General features: G+C 38.1%; 2 protein-coding genes across 7 annotated transcripts; both read right to left on the bottom strand.

Annotated features, from left to right (window-relative positions):
- Positions 1 to 5,169: 5,169 nt before the first annotated feature.
- uchl5 (ubiquitin carboxyl-terminal hydrolase L5) lies at positions 5,170 to 16,281 on the bottom strand. Of its 2 annotated transcripts, none has more exons than XM_077717431.1 (11): positions 15,991 to 16,281; positions 15,549 to 15,612; positions 15,363 to 15,468; positions 13,353 to 13,478; positions 12,029 to 12,090; positions 11,770 to 11,900; positions 11,308 to 11,371; positions 9,819 to 9,921; positions 7,601 to 7,714; positions 6,920 to 7,018; positions 5,170 to 5,870 (listed from the first exon to the last, which is right to left on the bottom strand). In XM_077717431.1, exons 1-11 carry the CDS (start codon positions 16,064 to 16,066, stop codon positions 5,826 to 5,828), a joined length of 990 nt encoding a protein of 329 aa, XP_077573557.1. In that variant the 5' UTR covers positions 16,067 to 16,281; the 3' UTR covers positions 5,170 to 5,825. The 2 variants fall into 2 exon arrangements, with proteins under 2 accessions (XP_077573557.1, XP_077573558.1); XM_077717432.1 differs by having other exon boundaries at positions 15,363 to 15,479; positions 15,991 to 16,075.
- Positions 16,282 to 17,026: 745 nt separating this feature from the next.
- glrx2 (glutaredoxin 2) lies at positions 17,027 to 22,657 on the bottom strand. Of its 5 annotated transcripts, XM_077717434.1 has the most exons (5): positions 22,101 to 22,121; positions 21,904 to 21,961; positions 21,004 to 21,070; positions 19,975 to 20,151; positions 17,027 to 17,567 (listed from the first exon to the last, which is right to left on the bottom strand). In XM_077717434.1, the coding sequence occupies exons 2-5, from the start codon at positions 21,954 to 21,956 to the stop codon at positions 17,406 to 17,408; spliced, it is 459 nt and encodes a 152-aa protein (XP_077573560.1). In that variant the 5' UTR covers positions 21,957 to 21,961; positions 22,101 to 22,121; the 3' UTR covers positions 17,027 to 17,405. The 5 variants fall into 5 exon arrangements, with proteins under 5 accessions (XP_077573560.1, XP_077573563.1, XP_077573561.1 ...); XM_077717437.1 differs by lacking the exons at positions 21,904 to 21,961; positions 22,101 to 22,121 and adding an exon at positions 22,534 to 22,657; XM_077717435.1 differs by lacking the exon at positions 21,904 to 21,961 and having other exon boundaries at positions 22,101 to 22,219.
- Positions 22,658 to 24,371: the final 1,714 nt, after the last annotated feature.

Here is a 24,371-nt window from a genome sequence, read left to right as displayed (position 1 = left end):
GATGGAGATGGCATATAAGAGAGAAAATAAAAAATAAAATGAAAAAATTAAGTTACTCAATGCATATATTTCTAAATGTTATCATTTGTTCATTTTCTGAAAAGCTTTATCCTCACTAGGGTTGCGAAGGGTGCTCTAGCCCAGTGTTTTTCAACCTTTTTTGAGCCACGGCACATTTTTTTACATTGGAAAAATTTGTGGCACACCACTAACCAAAGATTTTACAAAATGACACTCTGTATAGTATATTTAATTACAATATAATTTCTCAATTTATTTATACTCAGTCAGTGTGAAACCTGGGCCTGTTTAGATGAACACAAAGCCGATATCCTGGCAGGAATAGTAGAAAGACACACACGAAGCTCTTCTTCAACAGCTCTCAGTCTCTCTCTGTTTTTAGTTTTTATAGCAGTTAGGCTTGAAAAGCTCAGCTCACACAGATATGTTGTGGAAAATGGGAGCAATGTCAGAACAGCTTTGTTGGCCAGAATGGGGAACTCCTTGGCAGCAGTCAACCAAAAACTGTCCAAAGGAAGATCAGCAAATCTTAGTTTTAAACCACGATCCTGTCTCAGTTCAGTTAGTTCCTCCTGCTCTTGTAAAGTCATGTCCTTTCGAACAACTGATGCCGAGCTGTATGGGTCCCTAACCCAGTCAAAGCATTCAGTGGAGGCTGAAGAGAAATAAAATGACAACTTCTCCTCAAGACTTTTCAAATGTTTACCTATTACCTCAGACAGTGCAGCAGTGTTGCTTTGCTGTTTGTCTGTGAGTGGGAACATCTCCAGGTTGGCACGTTGCACATGTTGTTGCCAGAGGTGCACCTTTAAACGGAATCCATTTATTTTATCTGTGCTTGTAAGCAGGTTTTCATTTCGGCCCTGCATCCTTGTGTTCAGTTCATTAAGATGATGAAATATATCAGCCAGGTATGCCAACTTTGCGCACCACTCATCACTTGCAAACTGATTTGAGTAATCAGACCTCTCATTTGTCAGAAACATTTTAAGTTCCTCTCGCAGCTCATACACACGGGTCAGCACCTTACCGCGCGACAACCATCGGACCTCCGTATGGAGCAATAAGGCTTTATGCTCCGCTCCCATTTCCTCACACAGAGATGCGAATATACGGCTTTTCAGAGGTCGTGTCTTCACAAAGTTCACCATGCGCACCACATCGTCCAACACAGGAACCAGTTCTACTGGTAAAGTCTTCGCAACGAGGGCCTCACGGTGCAAAAAACAGTGCGTAATAATCAGATCTGGGTTTCTTTCCTTCACTCTACTCACGAAGCCTTTGGTGCGCCCGACCATGGCTGCAGCTCCATCAGTGCACACACTTGTGCAGTTTTCCCACGTAAGTCCTCCCTGGTCAAGATATTCCGATGTGACCCGAAAAATTTCCTCTCCAGTTGTTTTTTCTGGCAGTGTCTTGCAAAATAGGAAGTTTTCTCTAATGGCATCACCATCCACAAAACGCACATTGGCCAAGAGCTGAGAATGTCCACTAATATCCGTAGACTCGTCAACTTGCAACGCAAATTTCCTACTGATGCGTATCTTTTCCAAAACATGGCTTTCGATGTCTGTAGACATGTCATCAATACGCCTGGCAATTGTGTTATCAGAGAGCGGGACTTTAACTATGTCTTTAGCCGCACCAGGGCCGAGCATCTCGTTGACAATGGCTTTACAGGCAGGTAGTATTAATGTCTCTGCCACAGTGTGCGGCTTTTTTGATTTAGCAACAAGTTCGGCGACTAGGTAACTAGCTTTGAGCGCTTTCTCATTTACCTTTGTGGTTTTTCTCATAAACGTTGCCTGTTTCTCTGTGTTTACATGCAGGCGAACAAAATAGTTTATCGGCTTGTTTTGAAGCGACGGGTGTTTCGTTTGGAGATGGCGTTTAAGCTTGCTTGGCACCATGGCGCTGTTGGATAGCTTCTCGCCACACACCAGGCATAACGGAATAGGTGTCGTCTCATCCCCGGTGAAAGTAAATCCAAACGAAAGATAGCTTTTACTATATTGCCTTGAGCTCACCGTCTTTGCTTTGTTTTCTCCACCACTCATACTAGGGCCTTTATCCGGGTCAGAATCTTGTCCAGGGCGCAGTTCGGAGTTTGCAGTTGTCCTTTTTAAAAACTTCTCCATGACTGTCACCACGGTGCATCACTAATTTTCTTGGCGGAACGTGTCAATCAACTACGTGTTGCCACACGGACAAATATTACATTACGCTGCCAGCCTTTGCAGCACGGACATTGGACAATGACATCATATTTGCAGAAATCTATTAATAAATGTTAATTTAAAAAAAAGGATATTGGATAATTTCTCACGGCACACCTGAGGATCTCTCACGGCACACTAGTGTGCCGCGGCACAGTGGTTGAAAATCACTGCTCTAGCCTATCCCAGTTGAGTTTGGGCACAAGGCAGGGACCACCCTCAATTGGAGGCCAGCCAATCAAAGGGCACGAGCAGACAGATAGCCATTCACACCACCACTTATACATACACTCAGCTGCCGGGCCGCCCAGGTATCATTAATATTTATTCATTATTCCAGTATGTAGCACAGTACATTCGTCATTGTATAATCCGCCCGGAACTCATCCTCGCTCATTTTTATGTGTATTTTGAAAAATGATTATATTTCAAAGAGAGGACAAAAATCCATATTGGTGTCCAAATGTCACTTGAGATCTATAGTTTATTATAGAAGCCACGAACTTAATTGAAGAGAGTGACAGTGGCCAGGCACAACTTTATTGCTTATGTGGCAACCATAGATGATCTTCAGTCATACTAGCTGTCTCAGTGTATTTAAATATTTTCATAGAGTGCATGTTAAGGGAGAGAAATTGAACACTGGCAATTGGAAACCCAATCTCAGATTCAAATTTGCTTTCGAACGCTAATGTGCTCTGCCTTAACTTTTCAAGATGTCTCTGGATTTCTACATTAATTAAACATTATTACATCAGTGAATAAAATATCCATTCTGATGCCCAAAACACTACCTTACGATCAAAATCACATTGTTTTATTTTTAAAGAATTTTATTTCTAAATTAGAGTGGAGAATAAGTACTTGGTCACCTACACACAGGCAAGACCTCTTGCTGTCAGAGGTCTAACTTCTTCCAATGAGGTCCCCACTCGTTATTGAGATGAACCATTGGTAGTGACCAAATACTTATTTTCCATCATGAATTGCAAATAAATTCTTTAAAAATCAATTTGATTTTCAGGTTTTTTTCCCTCAACATTCTGTCTCTCATGGTTGAGGTTTACCCATGTTGACAATTATAGGCCTCGCTAATCTTTTCAAGTAAGATAACTTGCACAATTGATCGTTGACTAAATACTTATTTGCCCGACTGTAAATATTAAATCAGGCCATCCGCACTGTGAAACTGTTGAATTGAATGCAAACCTTGTTGTCAGTGTGATCTGACGTCAGTTTGCCAGTCAAACCTAGCAACTAATTGTTTTGTTTCTAGTTAAACCTGCAGGTTTTCATTTCTTTGCCGCGGGAGTTTGACAAGCCAAGTCATCCAAATTAGAACCTTTTTTTGTGTTTGAGCGCACGTGTTTGTGTAAAGAATGAAGCCATAAATAAGGTCAGGTACACTAACTACGTACTACACTGTCACGTTCTAGCCTGCAGCAAGAAATTCAGTGTACACGTGGCCGCTAACTATTAGATTGTCAACAATCCAACAGGTTTAAAGTGCCACATCGGACAAAAAATATCTGGAGCCGCTTAAAAATGAAAAGCCTTTCAATGAAGGTACCATATGCTGTATGTATATATCTATATTAGTCTACTATCAAAATGACTGAGCATTCCTGATTAAATGTTTATTTTCCCCACACTGCATTCTGGAGAGGGTTAGGGTTACATTTAACTTCATTACAATATTAATGAATTATGTTTCATTGCTTTGATGAAATTAAAGAAATCAAATTTGGAAGTTATTTTTAATTTAGGGATTGGGAAAAGAACAAAATGAAACATGCATAATGAGTCTTCTAATCTTTTGAGTGGAGTTTGGAGAAGCAATCCCTTTCTAAATTCTACTTTTGCATTCTTCTATTATGTTGTTGACTACTTATTCATTATTTATTCATGTTATTATTTGTATTTTTTTTATTGTTACAGTGCACTTCGTGGTGAGGCTTGAAATGAAAACAAAAGCATTCAATTCAAATCCGTAAATCCTTTGAAATGATTTGGACCAAAAAACCCATTTTCCTGAGTTGCATTTTTTTCTTCTTCTTGGGCTCCATGGCCTATTTAAAAAAAAAAATCATGTAAAATAAATTACTGAAATTTTAGTTTCCTACATTGATTGGAAACAACAGAGAAGCACCGTTAAGCTACCTCCATCTGGTGTTAAGTAGAGAAATCCAACAGAAGTCGACAGCATTTAAGATTCTTTTGTGAGCGATACCTCATGAAATCTTCATAATTATATCTGGGCAAATAGAAACTGGGTAGTGGGCAGGATGTGCCCCACAGGCAATAGGTTGGACACCTCTCATCAATAGTATAAATATATATTCAAAAACTTTGGTTTGTCTAAAACATTTGGTTGAAATCCTTTGGAAAAAAACATACAACAGTTTGCAAACTTCTTGACATTTTATTATGAAAATAAGACAATTTCAGAACATTTTCTTCATCATGCACGCAATCTGGTGAACTCATGAGGTTTGTCTGCTACACCTGCAATGCAAATCCATACCTGTCAACCTCGGGCAATTGCTCCCCTAACAACCTTACAAACACAACATGGCACATAATTACTCACATAGGGCGCACTTAAAAGTCTAACATTTTTCCCAAAGTGAACGGGGTGCCCAATCAGTCGGTGTTTTGTATTCACGAAATTCAAGTCGCTGTATGACGCTGACAGCTTGACTGTCTGGGTACATTGCTTGCGGACGCGCTATGTCTATATAGTTAAAAGGCGGACGTGACTGACGACAGGATGCGGGTGTGAAGGGGGAGGGTTGGGACACATCTAAAAATATACGGAAGTGGAAATAACGTGACGCTCGTGCCGTATTATGCTTAAAGCAATGCTTCTCAAATAGTGGGGCGCGCCCCCCTGGGGGGGGGGGGGGGGGTGCGATACCGGGGGGGGGGGGGGGCAAGTTATAACCCTGGGGAACAGGATTTTATTTGGCCGTACTAGTATAAAGTGTAATTGCGCATCCACTACAGTAGCTGGCAGTGGCGCTCATTTATTTTTTATTTCAGGCATTGATGCACTTAAAATCTTTTCTGTTGCAGACTTAAAACAAGATTTGATAAACTTTGTAAGTTTTACTATATTTCTTTCTTTTTTTCTTTTTCTTTAATGTTAATAAGGATAAAATGTTGTACTTATAACAATTTTATGAAATGATTTTATTTATAGTCACGGTGGGAAGTGGGGGGGGGGGGAATATTTTTCTTCTTGCTAGGGGGGGCCTAACAGAAAATAATTGAGAAGCACTGGCTTAAAGCATGATTGCACACCAAGGCGATCCGGATTTAAGACGAGATCAGTCTTACAAAAAACGTACTTTAAAACAAATTCCCGTACAAAAGCTTTGATACGGCGTAGACAATTGAAAATGATAAAAAAAAACGAATAAAATACGGCAAAAACGTGTAAGTTGACAGGTATGCAAATCTAACGTGTGAGGCATGCTTGAGGACACCATTGCCATTAACTGAGTATGTAGCTGGCTCAATGGCAAAATCATGACTGGACTATGTACGTGCATGGCCAAGTGATCATGATGAATTTGTTGATGAGGATTACTTAGCCTCCTGGGCTTTTTTGGCACTCTGTTTCTCCTTTGCCTGTTGAAGAAGAGAAAAATAAGAATAGTAATTAAAAAAATAAAATAAGAACAACGATTTTATAGTGTTTTTTGATCTTTTTGCAAATGGCCATATGTGAGGTAAATTTACTGTCTTTTTGTGAGGCTGAAAATAGCATGCTTACCAAAGATGATGGTGTTTTCAGTTGATTATTTTATTTATTTCATATTGCATAACAACTTTTGGTTTGAAGGAAAAAAAATAGAAAAAAAAACGCCTATCAAAATTTCAGCGGGTTTTATGCTTTACTTTTGATTGTAAGCGGATTTCTTACTTTTATTGCACAACAGAACAACAAAAATACAATCTTACAGTATGCTCATGACATGAATAAGTACTTTAGTATGTGCTCTCCGTTATTAAATAAATCCAGCTCAAACTTTCCTAATATAATGAGGAATGTATTTTTTTTTATTCACAGAAGTGTGATGTTTCAAATTTGAAAGAAAAAAGATGTTAGTTATCCTGATAATTATCGATACTGATACTTTTTTACCGTGATATTTTCGTCATCTGGCCCAGCTGCAATTTCAATATTTTTAAAATAAACATACAATTGAACAAAAATCATATGCATGGTATAAATACGATTTTTATAGTTTATATTTAATTTCAATTTCATGAATTTAATTCAATTTTATTTATTGATATTGATCATTTAAACATTTCTCCAGTTATTTATTTTAATATATATTTAGTTCAATTGTTGTATATTTACTCCAACAAAAAGCAATCGTTGTTGATTCGATATTTCACAAAACGTAACTTATTTTCAAGTTGTTAAGTTGGGTGCTAACGTGCGTGTGTATGTTTACTTGGCTGCTAAATGTTTGCCTCCACCTTCGCCTCTCCCACCAATCTCAATGGAAAATATCTAATAAGAATCTGGCTGTTTATAAATGTTGCAAAAGGGACTAACAAGAATAACTTGAAAAAGACAACATGACAACAGAGATTCTGAAAAATAATTGAAAAAAAATGTAGACGAAGATCTACTAGAGACAATTCTAGTCACAAATGACAGTTACCTTCTCCACCAAAGGTATTAACTGCTGGTGTTCAGCCAATGTCTTCAATAACTCCATAATGAATGGAAGATAGTTGTGCTTCCGTCGAATGTTTTCAACCTGCAACAATAAACAAAACCAAAGGAAGGAGGTTACCAACAATAAAACTAGAGGAATAGGCATATTCAAACTACCATACTGATTGAAATTGCTTAAACCACATTCAGACAAGGGTGGTCATTGTTTAGAGATTGTTGAGCAATTTAAAAAAAATGGCATTAAGTATCCAATGAGTGAGTGACGCTGTAGTCACTGGATGGTTATAAGCTAAGTGGAATGTGCTGAGGAACACCTTTGAGCACTCAAGGATCAGCCATAAGTTAAACAGAAACGGGTTTCAATACATCGTTAAGAGATCGTTATGATATTTGCACAACGAGCTCTGTGCTGTGTAAAAATGTGCTATTATGACAATTATAACAAGGTTAAATGTCTATGAAATGAAGGGAAATGAATAGGAAATGAAAATAGATTTTAAATTGTGTGAAGTGTTGTTACAGTGGAATGAGCTCGCAAGTGGATAGGAAGCCTGAAAAAATCAAAAGTAGCATCTTCATCGAAACACTCCGACACCCGTTATTAAGTGGCTTAACACACAAGACAAAACATACTTTTCCTTAAGAGGTACTTTGGCCAACCAACCTTATATCTTTTAAGTTTCTGATTTTCTTCCTCAATTAGGAGGTGGTACTTTGCAATCTCTGACTGAATGGAGCTCAGAAATGTGCTGCTCTGGTCTGTGTCCATTGGTTCATCCTAGATTTAAAAGGGAAACATGGAAATTGATGTTTCTGTAGTGTTAAATTACACCTTAAACACCTGGACATTTGATGAAAGAAAAGGTAACAACTGTGAAATATGAATTGTATTCTTACATTTAATCGTCCACCCTTTTGTACTCATGTATTTTAAAGAACTTTATTGACACCTATTGGTTAAAATGTGCACTACATCTATTTGTATCAACGCCTCCTTTTTTATGACGTGTCGTATCTCTAATAAAAACGCCGTTGAAGCTGCTTTTGTGTGGGAGATTGCATTGAGGAGCCTGCAGTCCTGAATTGTTGAATTATTTTTGAGTGTGTCTGCATCATAATCCAAGTGCATTTAAACGCGTTTGTTATATTATGAGTGCGTTGCCATGCAAAAAGTCTCCCCCTTCTCTGTCCCCCTCTCTCCCCTGCGAAATCCGTCCAATTTTAGTAATATTGAACACATTTTGGTACTATTAAACCCCTAGTTATTTTTTACTGTTATTAGATGGTGAACAAGAAGAAATAAAAAGGTTTTTCCAATCAAATATCCTGTTTCGGGTGTTTTTTCAGAGGGTTGGAACAAATTAATTTGTTTTTTAGTTCATTTCTATGGAAACGTTCGTTTGAGTTAGGAGTAATTCGACATAGGAGCTCAGTCCTGGAATGCATTGAGCTCGTATCTCGAGGTACCACTGAATTGTTTTATTCATTGATTTTTTAAACCACTTATACTCACTAGTAGACATGGACGATAACACCATAATAATTATTGTCAAATAATATTATACAATAATAACTTTGAATAAAATTCGATAGAATTAAACTGTAATTACACTACTTCAACACCACAATGAACGATGGCGCTAATGCAACATTAACCCTAGTTCCAGAACAAGGTTTAGTAGATGAAGAAGATGGTAAGGAACAAACATCTATTTTTAGCATGGTAAGAAATAGAGCATCTAACAAAGAGCATGAAAGCAAAAAAGACTATTAAGACAGCCAAAATGGGGCGGCCTGGTGGGACGAATCACGGCCTCACAGTACATTGTTTCTTTTTGTTATGGCTGAAAATGTGGATGTCTTTAGTTGATTATCATATGTACTTCATTTTGCACAGCGTCCTTTGGTTTCAAGACAAATTTATAGAAATAAAGAACTGTCCAAATTTCCGAATGTTTTATTATTCATTACTTTTCATAGTCTACAAAGTCTAAAGAGTTGTCTTATTTTTATTGCACAACAGAACAACAAAAATAGTTGTTAAAATCATATTTTATATTCTTTACTTTAAAACTAAGGTAGCAATTACTTTCATAATTAAATAACGAGGAAAGTAATGTATTTACTTATTTATGGGAGTTTGAAGTTTCAAATTTTAAAGAAAAATGTCTTAGTTAATGATAATTTTCGATAGACTGATACTTTATTTTATTGTGATCAAAATGTTTGGGGTGCAGGAGCCTATCCCAGCTGACTTCGGGCCAAATGACCGCAGGGCACGAGGAGACATACAACCATGCACACTCACACCCATACCTAGGGGCAATTTATAGTGTCCAATCAGCCTACTCTGTTGTTTTTGGGCTTGGGGGGGGGGGGGGGGGGGGGTGTAACCAGAGTACCTGTAAGTAAACCCAAGCAACACCATCGGGGATGTGTGAGGCCGGTGCGCTAACCACTGGTCCGGCAGACCGCCGGGTGTTTTATTTTTTTTTACTCCATTTGTGTACTTTTTCTTTTATATTTAGTATCTGTTCAAGAAATGAACAAGGTTCAGAACTGTTAGAAAACAGCTGAGTAACCAACATCGGATAAAACTAAACAACACTCAAACTAACCCAGGGACTTCCAACGAAACTTTGGAGCTATTTACCAAAGTGTCAAAGTTAACGGTAGCTATTTAGATGCAAAACAGACAAACAGTGAAAATTGAATGTTAAAGGCCCACAAATGCACATTTTTTTCTTGCTATCCCAAAACAATAAAAAGTTAAGGCTACAGCAAGAGGATGCAGTTTGTCTTTCCGACATCCACTCAACGTAAAAAGTTGATGTCAAATTTTATCAATTGTTAATGTCCTTTGCTGTTGTGATTTTGCTCACCTCAGTAAGTTGAGTCTGTAGTTCTGCAATTTTCTTTTCATATATCGTCTTCCGGTCAGATACGATGGCCATGAGGTTAAAACGAATTTCTCCTTCACTATACCTGAGAAGAATAAAACAATGTCGTATTTAAAGAAAATGCCTTCGATAAAATCTACATTAATATATTCGATTGTAAGCAGCCCGGCGGCTTGAGTGATTAGTATGTCAGCCTCACAGCTCTGGGATCCTGGGTTCAAATCCAGGTCAGTCCATCCCTTTGGAGTTTGCATGTTCATCCTGCCCTCCGTGGGTTTTTGCCGGGTACTCCGGTTTCCTCCCACATTCCAAAAACATGCATGGTAAGCTGATTGGACAGTCTAAATTGCCCCTAGATACGAGTGTGAATGGTTGTCCGTCTTCTCTTGCCCTGTGATCGGCTGGCCAGCTATTAAGGGTGTCCCCCGCCTCTGGCCTGAAGTCAGCTGGGATAGGTTCCAGCACGCCCCCAACCCTGATCGAAACGCAAGTGTAACTGAAAAACCTCTCCTTAACAATCAATGTATGTAGAATAACATCTATGAATGCACAACACATCAAACCTGTGGCGTGATGGGTAACAGCAGCAGCAGTGTCTGTTAAAAACAAGACACTCAAAAACTTAAACTAAAATCAAGGCTTTTGAACAATCCATGATTGGAATAACGTTGCCTGGCCCGATGAGTGTGTATTTATACTGCATTTATCCTGTCTTGTATGAACGGTCAAGTCTATTGGTTGTAATAAAATACAGTACCTCGACATACGAGCAATTCAGGATACAAGTAAAATAATGGGAAACGTTCGTTTGAGTTACGAGAATATCGATATATTAGCTCAGTACCAGAACGAATTAAGCTCGTATCTCGAGGTACCACTGTAGTTATGCATGGTATTTTCTTCCCAAATCTATGGGTACTTAGTATCATTTGAGCATCGTTTCAAAGCCAGTCTACCTGATTATTGTAGCTAATTATGTCTATCTCATTAAGAGAGACGCGTGCCTATTTTGTGACAGGTACATCCGGCCCGATACCGTACCAAGTCAAAAAGCTCAAATTATCTCACACTGGATTCTCAAATATATCTGAGTTCGCTCAAATGTCCTTCAGTCTCCAGTTCTCAATTCAATAGAGCCCCTTTGGGATGTGGTCGCATGGGAGATTTGATTCATGTCGTATGTGCAGCTGACAAATCTGCAGCAACCGCGTGATTAATGTGGACCTCCTAAAACGTTTACAATGCATTGTTGAATTTATGCCTCAAAGGATTGGGGCAAATGGGGTCCAATCCGGTAATAGGAAGGTGTATCTAATAAAATGACAGGTGAGAGCAATTAGAGAATTGTGGATTGGTGTTGAGTTTTGTATAAGTAATTAAAATTTGATGTGAAATTCAAGCTAAGTTCACACCAGGGTGTGTAAGTGCGTGAAAGGAGAATTAATTAGTCCTGGCGTCTGCATTAACTCACTTTTGTATTCTTTTTTCAATAACCGGACGAACAGCGCAAATCCAGTCATCTTGGTTGCAGGCTCCTGGTGAAACACAAAAGAAGACAGATGTTGCAATTCACTTTAAACCACCGTTCACAATTTCCTCAGGCTCATAAATCCAAATTACATGTTAATGTGCTCATTTAAACACTGAAGATATGGCAAATAATAAAAGTAGTTGCTCTTTTATGTAATGCATGTTTTCGAAGTAGCTAAGTTATAGCGAATATTCAAGTTATGCTGGTTGATCGATCTCCCACAAATTGATACATGTTATTTCGGGACGCTGGCATATCATCATGTAGAAAACTATGCTAAATCCATTATATTACTCTTACTTTGAGAAACACCAATGCACAACAGATGGAAATTTAAAGGCTTGAAATGGCTTTTGAATGTTGCTATTAAACCCATAGTGACACCTGCTACGTCCTTCTTACCTAGGTCAATTGGTCCTTCCCTAAGTCCATCCAACTCATAAAGTCGACCGTTTACAGGAACATAACTCACAAAGTGAAAGGCATCTTCATCTTTTGCAGACGACTTTGCATCAAACTCAAACATTTGCTGCCTGTAAGTGAAAAAAAAATCCAAATCAGATAAAATCTGAAATGAAACTTGAATACACATTGACCTTTTTTTGTCATTTTAGCTTGAAAAAAAAAATCAGTTTGAAATAAAAACCAAGCATTTATTTACCTGGCAAATCCATTATGAACTTGTCTGATAACCTCAGAGTTGCTCAGAGCCAAACCTTTCATCTAAGGGAGAAACAGGTACATACATGTAAAATAGGACAATTGACTTGTTGCTGACATTGACATTATTGTTTTTGTGGAAGACTACTAAAAAAAAATCATGTATGAATGTGCTTTATATGAAAATCAGACATTTTTAAATCTGAACAAACTACATTTTTAATTACCATGTATTTGTTACATCACTCATGTCAAAGTCTTCAAAGTATTTAAGTATTCAATGATTACTATGGGGCAAGATTAATTGATTTTCCGCTGGGTTTATCCTAACAAGGTTGGGGGTGGGGGGCGGGGGGCTGGAGTTAATCCCAGCCAACATTGTGCAGTAGACGAAGAATGCAAAACTCAATTAAAGGAGTTTTATTTAATAATAATTTTATAATATGAAATAAAAAAAGATGCACTGTGCTTCTGGAAATGTTACTTGATAAGCAGCTTGTCTTAATTATGCAAGCAAAAGAAAATGCCATCCTTTTCAAGATAACATTCAAAAATGGGGCTGCAATCAAGTCATGTTATTATTTAACTCTGAGACAAACAGTAATAAAAAATGGCTGATAAATATACATCCCTAGAATATACCTAGCAAATTTTATTCTGCTCTGTCCATTTATCTTGTAATCAATTAATCAGCCATGGGATAAACGTAACTGTAAAATTGGGGTCAGATGATCGCTAATGAATCAGTGAAACTCCCCAAACAACAACAAAGTAAGCAAGAACATGATACAAGTAACCATAAAATTAAATATTTGCATGTATTATTTATCATTCATTGTTTTATGTTGTTCCATATTGCTGCTGTGTCCTGTTAGTGGCGCACAAATTTAGGAATAATTATGACATTATGTTGTACTATGCGCATTGTTTAGATGTTTTACTTCCAAGTTGTTGTTGCGTGCAGTCATTGGTACACACATTTTGGAACAATTTTGGCATTTTGTAAAATGTAAATGACAGTAAATGTGAACTCAATTTGAATGACATGTGCATGACTACAGATGCAATCTCAAGTTCCTGACTTGAAATGTGCCAGGGTAAATTCATGCATGGATAGGAAAGCTTTGTTTCTGTAGATTATTCTCAGACAACAATAAATTAACACTTTTTTTAAAAAATATGACACGAACCAATGTATACATCCAAGCCTAATTAATTCCTGAACTGTTCCAAGAGGAAACATTAAAGGTGAAATGTGAGACGTGCAAGGTAGTCAATTTAGTGAGATACTGTTCAATAATAAAAGTAAGTGTGAATAAACATACAGCAGCATCAAAACTCTGTGAAAATTCTCGGAACTCCGTTAGTGTGTGTCCGAGCAACATGTCGGGATGGGAGCAGTTGAGTAGAACGCTGACAATTGCCTGAGTGGCACAAGCGTTGTTGATAACCTGAAATCATACAAGTGGAATAAACTTAGTTAAGTAAATAAAATGTATGAACTCCCGTATCACTTATTTTGATTGTGTTAGTCATTTTGCTTTCATACTCTGTGTAAGCTGCTTTATAGCTAACCATGCTAAATATACCGGTTTGTTTGTCTACTGAACGTTGGTCTAGAACTAGCGTTCACATTCAATCAGCGCCCCTGTTCTCTTGGGTAATTGGCGGTGTAATTACAGTTCAAATGTATCGAAAGTTTTTCTTGTAATTGTTGACAAAAATTATTTGAGAACAATTATCATGATGTCTAATTTTGGGGATTGCACCGGAGAATACATCACACAACCTGGTCAAACTACGCATTAAAAACTGCGACTTTTACTCTGGATAATAAAGTATTTGAAATCATATACATTTAAATATCGTTACTATGACAATCTCACTGTTATGCCACATTTGCTCGGCCCTGAAAAAATTCAATACAAAATAAATGTATTATGCCACAACCGAATCTCGCTACTATGCCACTATTGTGTGTTTTGTATTTTCTAATTAATTAATGTTCAAATTTAGCCCACAACATTAGCTCAAAAACACAAGAGCACCGACTTTAAACAGCATGAGAAGGAGATAATCGATGCTGCGAAGGAGTCAAATCAGTCCAAGCTAGCCAGGGAGAGAAGCAAAAAATGGGACGTCGAAGTTCTGGGAAACTGCCTGCAAACGATGGCCAGCCGATCGCAGGGCACAAGGACTTAAACTATTACGTACATGATTCAAATTGTGAAACAGTCATTTTGTTGCTTATTTTTCTCTAACATGAACCGGAAATTATTTGTTTTCGAGGGCATCAACTTTTGCTGATGTGAATATTGGTGGAAAGGTTATAAAATGATGTGATTAAAAACAATACAGTAATTCTTTTTGGGTTACTGGAACTAGAAATTGTTCTGGGTCTGCATAGATCAACTTTTGGTGAAATTTGCTCAGGGTGAAAATTTTGGAATAATTTTGGAGATTTACGTGATTCCTGCTGATAAAACTTTGATGAGAATGACCATTGCTAATACAGAGGACATAGTTCTAAATTAAAAGCTTTTCACATGGTGGTGTCCCTTGAGATTTTTTTCAATATGCAAAAAGTGCGCTGCAGCTCAAAAATGGATGGGAAAACCAAATTTGGACTTTTCAATCAGCCTAACATTGATGTCTCAGGAATGTAGGGGTAAACCAGAGTACCAAGAGAAATCCCACGCAGGCCCGGGGAGAACATGCAAACTCCACACAGGTGGACCGACCTGGATTTGTACCCAGGACCCTCACTGTGAGGTCGACATGTTAACCACTCAGCAGCCGGGCTGCCCACTGAACCACTTTCTTCTTTTATTATTATTTATTTTCTTCTTTTGTCACTATATTAACATGTTATGGCAGGGGTGCTCAATACCTAGATCACGATCTACCAGTAGATCGCCAAGGTACTAATTACTGGTAGATCAAGACAATACAATTTGTCAGTCTGTTGATTCCCTTAGAAAAGATATTATGAATTTATCTGCAGTAAGCTAGTGCATGAATGGTAAGTGGATTTTCACCCCATTATCTCTCACTCCCATGCATGTTGATAAATCTGTTGTGAGCTGTATAGTGCACATGATACCAATACTTCTATAAGGTACGTAATATAATATGAATATATTCATTAGTAAGTAGATCATGGAAGGTCGACTCCTTTAAAATTAGATCTTGGAGCAAAAAAAGTTAGAGCGCCCGTGTGTTATGGTTACTGAACAATATTTGTGAAACATTTTAAGAATAGTAATGAGTCTCAAAACATGATGGGTCTACTCAAACAACAGGTTTTAAAAAAAAACATGTTGAGCAAATCTTACCTGTTTGGCAAAAAAGATGTGATCAAGTCTAGAGTCCTGCACAATAGACCCTGCTGGCTCTTCACCTGCCTGCCACTTAAACAGGAAGATCAATCCATGCACAGGCCTGAAAAAGATCTTGTAAATTAAAATGTATGTCTTTAGTCAAGGTAGGGACAGCAAGATGAGCGCAATGAGTCAACATACTTTAAGTTGTCAAAGTTCTCTGGCTCCATGCTCCATATCTCTTCAACCTGGGCACCCTTGCAGCCTAAGAATAACACAGCGGCATGGATAATGCACGGAACTGACCTTAAAGTGTGCAATTAAGAAATAGCTCGAGGCGCCCGTTTGTCACATATGAACCATTATTGCTTTTTACGCGCCTTAGTTTTGAACGCTGAGTAATGCTAACGAATTGGCCTGATAGACAATGCTGTCAAAGATAGTCTAGTAAACGTTCAACATTACTGCGAAATTTGCTTCATCGAGATTGCATCGCGTTGGACTATTGTTCTTCTTTTCTTTCTGAATTTATCAGCCGTTTTGAAAAGAAGCTAATTGTGCAGCTACTGGAGTGCAGAAGGCTAGGATAGTTAGCTACATAAATCACCACGATTCAATTTGGAACTAAGTGAATACAACTCACCAAAGCCCTTTATCAGCTCCGTAAACACCCCGGGGTCACTTTCCATGAGACACCACTCACCCGCACTTCCAGCCATGATTGCTAATATTATTCAGTAGTATTATTCTAGAGAGCACATGCACTGGTGACACACCTAGCTTAGCAAGGAAGCCTGCAGTGAAGCATAGACTCAACACTGGCTGGATGGACACCGTGACCGTGTTACGCTTCCAAGTGGGTGCGCCTGTTTCGTGAGAGCGAGGGCGTCCACAACCCCACAGCGCCCATTTCACACAGATTCAACGGATGAAGAAACAGTCCCAAAGATGTATGTCACGCGTAGGTTATTTGTTTTTGATAACGTTGTTATGATATGATTTAAAAAATATATATTCCTCAGGCCAACCCACCCTCGTTAGGGACAATACCGCTGGGCCAATTTTCAACAAATAATGGAAAATTGGTAATCCCAAAACAATTACGTAGTATATATGCAATTAATCTAGCCAACCCATTCTCTCATTCAGGATATTTAGTAGAAGTCGGAAACGTGGTTTCATATCTGCATGTGGGTCTTTTATCTTTCACTATTTGTTCTCCGTGACTTCGGAAAGTATTTTATTTCTTCTCCTGGTTGGGTTGTTTCCAAAATCTCATTTCATTTTCTGAATCGCTTTATCCTCATAAGGGTCACAGGGGGTGCTGGAGCCTATCCCAGCTGACTTCAGGCCGGAGGCGGGGGACACCCTGAATTGATGGGCTGCCAATCGCAGGTCACAAGGAGACAAACAACCATTCATGCTGACTCTCATAACTAGAGGGGAATTTAGTGTCCAATCAGCCTCCCATGCATGTCTTTGGAATGTTGGAGAAAACTTCAGTACCCAGAGAAAACCCACGCAGGCCCGGGGGGAACATGCAAACTTCAAAAAGGTGGACCGACCTGGATTTAAACCCAGGTCTCCCACGGTGAGGCCGACTGAGCGACTAGGCCGCCTCCCTCGGCTAGTCTTACATATATACATATATTTTTTTCATTAACATAAAGACGAATATGTTGATTAATATGATGTATACATTTATTAAATAAACACAACTCAACTCATTTCCATAATAGGCCACATGAAATACAGTACATACGTCTTAGAGGCTATTTTTTCCCTTTTAATGGACACAAATAGAGGGTGGAGATTATCCTGGAAAACAATTTGAACTGTGTAAAGAATCAAAATAAAATCAGAAGACCTAATAGTATTTAATAACTAATAAAACCAACACTGTGATGTTTCTACAAGGATGTGAATAGATCAAAATGTGTTGCATGATAAAACATTCACTGTACTTTGATAAATAACTCAAGTAATATGCAATTTGAAACACAAGACTTAGCAAACATTTTTAAATAAATGAATGGAAGTAGGCAGAAGAACGGTTAGTCATTTGGCAGATTCAAAATGTCCACTTCCGGAGCCTTCAGATCTCGGATCACAACAGGGAGCACATTGATTTACCAGGGGCACTAACTTGCCCTGCTGATGAAGCTGTTTGGTATCTGAGCCACCTCCAATACAGTTTCCATTTATGAAGACTCTTGGCACCTAAACACATGCACACACACAAACGGTTAATCGGGTTGAGATATTTGGCCAAAAAAGGATCACTTTAAAAAAATATTATATAATCTCAGTTTTTTTGGTGTACATGTATTAGTATTCCTCAGAACTTCTAACAGGTATTTCTAACAGTGTGATGAAATGGTGGCCATGTCAAAAAATGAAAAATAATTGCACAAATGCAGTGTGACATGTGTGTTGTTAATGTGGCGCTCAAATCTCACCTTCTTTAACATTTCATATTTATTTCATTCAACACCCTTTTTTTTCAGCAATGATAGTGGTTGAGAAATCACAAACATGATGATCATGCTTAGTTTTTTTTAATGTTGCACTAGCTAATGCATGCTAACAGAATGACAGATCAGTCACAAGACAACAGAACAGAGGACCTATAGAGGGCAAGCTAAAAGACTGCAAATATCTGAAGTTCATACTGGTTTGTGACATCAACTTTTTTTTAGAAGTTGTGCCTCATTGGTGAGTGATCTGATCCAATTTTTCATTTCTTGGTTTTTATTGATTTTTATGAAAAAAAGCCCCCCCCCCCCCTCTCTGTCTGTCTCTCTCCCATCCAGAATTCGTATTAATTTAGTAATATTAAACCACTAGTAACACTATGTGTTACTTTGTTAATAGATGGCAAATTAGAAGAAATAAAACTTTTTTTTTCCAACCCAAAACCCTGCTTTTGTTTTTTTTCAGGGGGGTTGGAACAAATTAATTAGTTTTTAATTCATTTCAATGGGAAACATTTGTTCGAGTTACAAGAATATTGACATACGAGCTCAGTCCCGGAACGAATTAATCTCGTTTCTCGAGGTACCACTGTATAAGCAATACCATTTGGAGCACCAACAAAACCTTTCCAGCAAGATACAAGTGCACAGTGGAACAGCACGGATTAAATGCAGACTGCGAACATGACGAACTTTACGTCTACATCCCACCAGTAGATCTTCATTGAGAATGATCACTCTTTTCCTGTGCCCTTGAGGAGCTAACTAAAGAGTTTAAAATCCTGTGTGCCTCATTGCCTCAAGATAAGAGACTACAGAGTAAAATAATGATAATGAAACTATCGGAGTCTTTCCATAGAGGTCTGATTGGAGCCTGTGTATTATATCTACCTTATAGAGTTATAAAGGTTGGTATAAAGAGCATTACTTGGATTTGGGAATTAAGAAGCATCCTAATCAATGAGAAATGGTGCACCTTATGTGTTTTGATGAGAGGAGGAACAAACATCAATATTATAAAGCATAGTATGACTGTTCATTCAAAAAACATATTTTTAAACCCTGTTATTTTATGTTGTGTTAGGCATTGTTAGAATATTCATTTATTCAATTTCTGTTCCGCTTTTCCTCAAGGACTTCAGGAGTGCTGGGGCATATCCCTGCTAACTACGGGCAGAAGGCTTAGTCCACCTGAATTGGTTGTTAGCTAATCGCAGGATATTTGTGAACGGACAACTAATCACACAAATGCTCATCTCTCGAGACAATTTGACGTGGTCAATAAGCCTACCATGCATGTTTTTGGTGGGAGGAAACTGGAGCACCAGGAGAAAACCTCTACAGTCAATAGGGGAATATGCCAACTCCACACAGGAAGAATTGATTCTTGGATTTAGGAACAGCCATTTGGATGTGCTAACCACAAACCCGATCCCACCTCATTGTTGAGATATTCCGATCAGCCAGGTATCAGAAGGCACGTCGATGGTCAGGGAAAAACAAAGTAAGGAACATTATTTCCACCTAACACTTTGTTCAATAAAATGCAGCTTGTAAACCACAACACCATCAGTGAGTTCAAATCCTGCCATCCTCTCTCCTTCTGTCACCTCTAAAACTTGATGTATTCGGGAATTCTCAATAAACACAGCCTCACGCAAATGAAAAAATAAAGGAGCACATCAGACAGCAGCGGGTAAGTGGTTAGTGTATCGGCCTCACAGCTCTGGGATCCTGGGTCCCTAGTTTGGCCACCTGTGTGGAGTTGGCAAGTTCTCCCCGGGTCTGTGTGGATTTCCTCCGTGTACTTTGGTTTTCTCCCACATTCCAAAAACATCCATGGTAGGCTATTTGGACACTCTAAATTGCCCCTAGGTAAGAGTGTGAGCGTGAAAGCCTGTCTGTCTCCTCGTGCCCAGCAATTGACTGGCCACCTTTTAAGGGTGTCCCCCGGCGCTAGCCCGGAGTCTGCTGGAATAGGCTCCAGCACCCCCTGCAATCCTAATGATGATACAGCGGAACAGAAAGTGGATGAATGAATGCATGATAAGGCATACAGATTGTTAATGCTGATAGGATGGAAAAAACATAAAAGTATACACACAATTGACAGACCAATTGTAGTAAATGCAAGCGTTTAATGAAGTTCTTACCGTTCTGGCGCCAGTCATCTGAGCCAATGCTTCTTGTAGTCTCCTCCCATCATTGTGTTCATCAAGTTCAATTACTTTGTAAGTGGCACCTATTTCGTTGAATACATTCTTTGCCATTTTGCAGTACGGACAAGTAGTTTTGGAAAATATCACAACACAGTTCTGTGACACCAATTCCTGAAAAGTTAAACAATTAATCGGTGAAAAAGACAGTGCTTCAGTGCAAACAAGAAGTAAAACTTTTTCATTTTTTTCTGAATCCCCTTATCCTCACTTACAGGAGCTACGGGAGGCAATCCTAACTGTACATTTACATTGCAGTTTCTACTTTTAGTATCCTTTGGAAGGAATAGAACACAGTACAGTGGTACCTTGACATACGAGTGGTGGCCCGACATACGAGCAATTCGAGAGACGAGTAAAATTTTGGGCAAATATTTATCTTGAGATACGAGACAAATTTAGATATACGAGCAGACAGAGATGCGAGATCCTGCTCATAAGAACATCATGGGCACTGTCTCTCTTCCGCATTCTGGAGATCCTCGCTAGACTCCAGAAATTAAAAAAAAAATGTTCACTTAAAATTTGTGTGAAGCAACGATTTCAGAAAAATACCAAATTTCCAATTTAAATGCTGCATGTTCCGCATTTGATTCAACGGCACTGTAAACCAGATGAATTTAGTAACAAGTGCATTGTGAATCATCCGAGTTACAAGTTCTGACAAATGATTTGTTTTGTGCGATTCATTGTACCAATCGATTCAGAATCGTTTGCATAGGTAGCCTCTATCATTTTAACATTTTTGTTTTTGTTTCTTCATAAGGGAAGTAAGTATAATTAAGTCAATAAAATCCAATATCAATGAGGCTATATGTCTACGGTCTGCCAAAGTTAAAACCTGCTTGATTTGTGCTGGAACACAAGCAGAACTACATAACTCACACAATGAAAAAATAGTTGTCTATATATATAAAAATATTTGTGTATAATCTTTTTTCTTTAAATAAAAGTGCCTCTACTTACGTGAACGAGCTTGACACATGCTGTACTTGCTGATCCACCTGTTGTGGAAGAAGCAAAATTGCCCATCCTGAAGGAATACAAACTGCAGTTACTTGAAGGCAATTTCAAATCCACGTCAATACATACAAAGTCCACAACATTTTCTACCATGACTATCTTTAGGGGGGTCTTGTCACCTTGAAAGTGGTACTATATCACAAGCAAATGTTAAATTAAGTATCAAATTCAAGTATAGAATTGCTGTCCTTAACATTGAGTCCATAATCTATAGAGCTCAGGCGTATAGGTAAGTGCTGTTTTACTCTTATTTCATGCCGTGAGCAACTGCTTTGCATTCTGTTAATACATGTGGTTAATCCAGGATAACAACCCCAAAGTGGGCGGCCCGGCGCATGAGTGGTTAGCACGTCAGCCTCACAGTGCGGGTCTTGGGTTCAAATCCAGGTCGGTTTACTTGTGGAGTTTGCATATTCTCTCCGGGACTAAGTGGGTTTTCTCCGGGAGCTCCGGTTTCCTCCCACATTCCAAAAACATGCATTGGCCCCTAGGTATGGGTGTGAGTGTGCATAGTTCTGCGATCGGCTGGCCACCGATTCAGCGTGTCTGCCACCTCTGGCCCGAAATCAGCTGGGATAAGACCCAGCACCCCCCGACCCTAATGAAGATAAAGCGGAAATGAGATGAGAAGAACCCCAAAGTACGTGACGGAGTAAACATATGAGTAACATCCAGTTACTTTTAGGAGCACTGTCCTACGTAACAAGGCTGTACAGTGGAGTTAATCTGTCAAAACATAGTCTGCTGCACCATTTGATAAAATTCCATATACCCAAAATGTTTATGTATTTCAGAATGTGTTATATGAAATGATTTTGAAAATGACTGAATACAAATAATGACCTTTGGCAAGTGGTCCATGCCACTCGAGGAAAACATCCAGCACGAGAAATCATGGATACTAATTTACAAACGTATAAAAAAAGTTTAAAGACTTTACTGTATGAACCATGCAATCAATTTGAACAATTACGCGTAAATAGAAAGCACATGCAAATATGTGCTAGGTTGATAACGTAATAAGTTCACATAACGCGTACCTTACAGGAACACCGGAAGTAATAATCGACTGTCTGCCACAGACATGCGTATACACAGAATACGTTATTCCGTCAGTGATATTAGACTAGATGTCTCGTGCGATCTGCAAACCACCGAGGCAAGACGTCATCACGTGTCAGCCTTCTTAAAACGGTAACGATTCGAGCCACATAACAAGGCACGTATGATTTGAAAGGGCTATACATCGGTCAGTTTTTCAGTTGATTTTCAAACAGCTTGGCTTTTCTAAAAACGACATACATGCAGTAGATTTACATTATGTTGTCTTCCTGGAAAAAAATATGATATTGAGAAAATAAACAGACATTCTTAATAATATATATATAAACATTCTTTGTGAAAAGCAAACCCTTTGTAAATCTGTCGGTTATTTGGCGATTTAAGAGTATTTCAGGGAATGATTAATCTTACGTCCACCAAAGAAGTTTTCTGTTGCAAGATGGAGTTTATTTAGTTCTGGCGACCTCTTGCGGTTTAGACTTATGAGCCTGACTCGCGTCCACGGGGTCAGGGGAGAGAAGTTGCCCCCCTTCAATAAATCCTTGGTGTGTGCTAAGAAAAAGCGAAAAAACAAATGCGCATCATATTCGTGTGCGCGTTATATTCGAATAAATATGGTGGGTTTTTTTGTAACCACTTATTCATGTTGACTACTTATGAAAAATGAAAATCATACATACATATTATGTTGACTACTTATGTTTTTGACTACATATTATGTTGACTGCTTATGTTTTTGACTACATATTATGTTGACTACTTATATTTTTGACAACATATTATGTTGACTACTTATGTTTTTGACTACATATTATGTTGACTACTTATGTTTTTGACAACATATTATGTTGACTGCTTATGTTTTTGACTGCATATTATGTTGACTACTTATGTTTTTGACTACATATTATGTTGACTACTTATGTTTTTGACTACTTATGTTTTTGACTACTTATGTTTTTGACTACTTATGTTTTTGACTACTTATGTTTTTGACTACATATTATGTTGACTACTTATGTTTTTGACTACTTATGTTTTTGACTACTTATGTTTTTGACTACTTATGTTTTTGACTACTTATGTTTTTGACTACTTATGTTTTTGACTACTTATGTTTTTGACTAATGTTTTTGACTACTTATGTTTTTGACTACTTATGTTTTTGACTACTTATGTTTTTGACTACTTATGTTTTTGACTACATATTATGTTGACTACATATTATGTTTACTACATATTATGTTGACTACATATTATGTTGACTACATATTATGTTGACTACATATTATGTTGACTACATATTATGTCGACTACATATTATGTTGACTACATATTATGTTGACTACAAATTATGTTGACTACTTATTTATGTTATTGACTACTAATTTATGTTGTTGACAACTTATTTATGTTATTGACTACTAATTTATGTTGTTGACTACTTATTTATGTTATTGACTACATACTATGTTGACTACTAATTTATGTTGTTGACTACTTATTTATGTTATTGACTACATACTGTGTTGACTACTAATTTATGTTGTTGACTACTAATTTATGTTGTTGACTACTTATTTATGTTGTTGACTACATATTATGTTGATTTCTTATTTATCTATTACTTATTTATTGATTATTTTTTTGTGCACTTCATGGTGAAACTTTAAATCTTATTAAAATATTATAATAACAATAAAACGTTCAATTAAATAAGATTCAATTCACTGGGGACTGAATCCTCGATCTCAGAACTGTGAGGTGACAGGCTAACCATTTGGTCACTATGCCGCAAGGTAGCAGAACTTGCGTCCGTTAATTATGTGCACTGCTGTAAAAAAGTCATGTACAATGTGTATTGCATATTGACTGTACTCTCCACCACAGCCTGTCATGTTTAGTTGTCCGAATGAGGATGATGACTGTTTGCTGCAGTGACTCATAAGCTTGGAGTGTGGACATTTCAAACGGGCACTCCGATTTGTTGGGTTTTAAATGGGTCCCAGACTCCCAGGCGACTCTCTTTGCCATGAGTCAGCTTTAATTTTTCCACTTCTCATTTGATAGATGGGACATGGCTTCTGTCACTTGAGAAAACCCTGTGCTCCTGACAGTGACATTAGTTTTAGGGAAGGTTACGACGATGTGTCAAGTTAGTTTTGTCCTTCCTGCTGTCAACATCAATTGTCGCTTGTGTTGAAGGGACGTGTGGGGAGACCGCAGGTGGCACAAATTGCATTGGTGGC

This window comes from Stigmatopora nigra, chromosome 5, assembly GCF_051989575.1.
Source record: "Stigmatopora nigra isolate UIUO_SnigA chromosome 5, RoL_Snig_1.1, whole genome shotgun sequence".
In the NCBI taxonomy this organism is placed as follows: domain Eukaryota; kingdom Metazoa; phylum Chordata; class Actinopteri; order Syngnathiformes; family Syngnathidae; genus Stigmatopora; species Stigmatopora nigra.
Note: the sequence above shows the minus strand (reverse complement) of the source record. Positions and strands in the feature narration are given on the sequence as shown.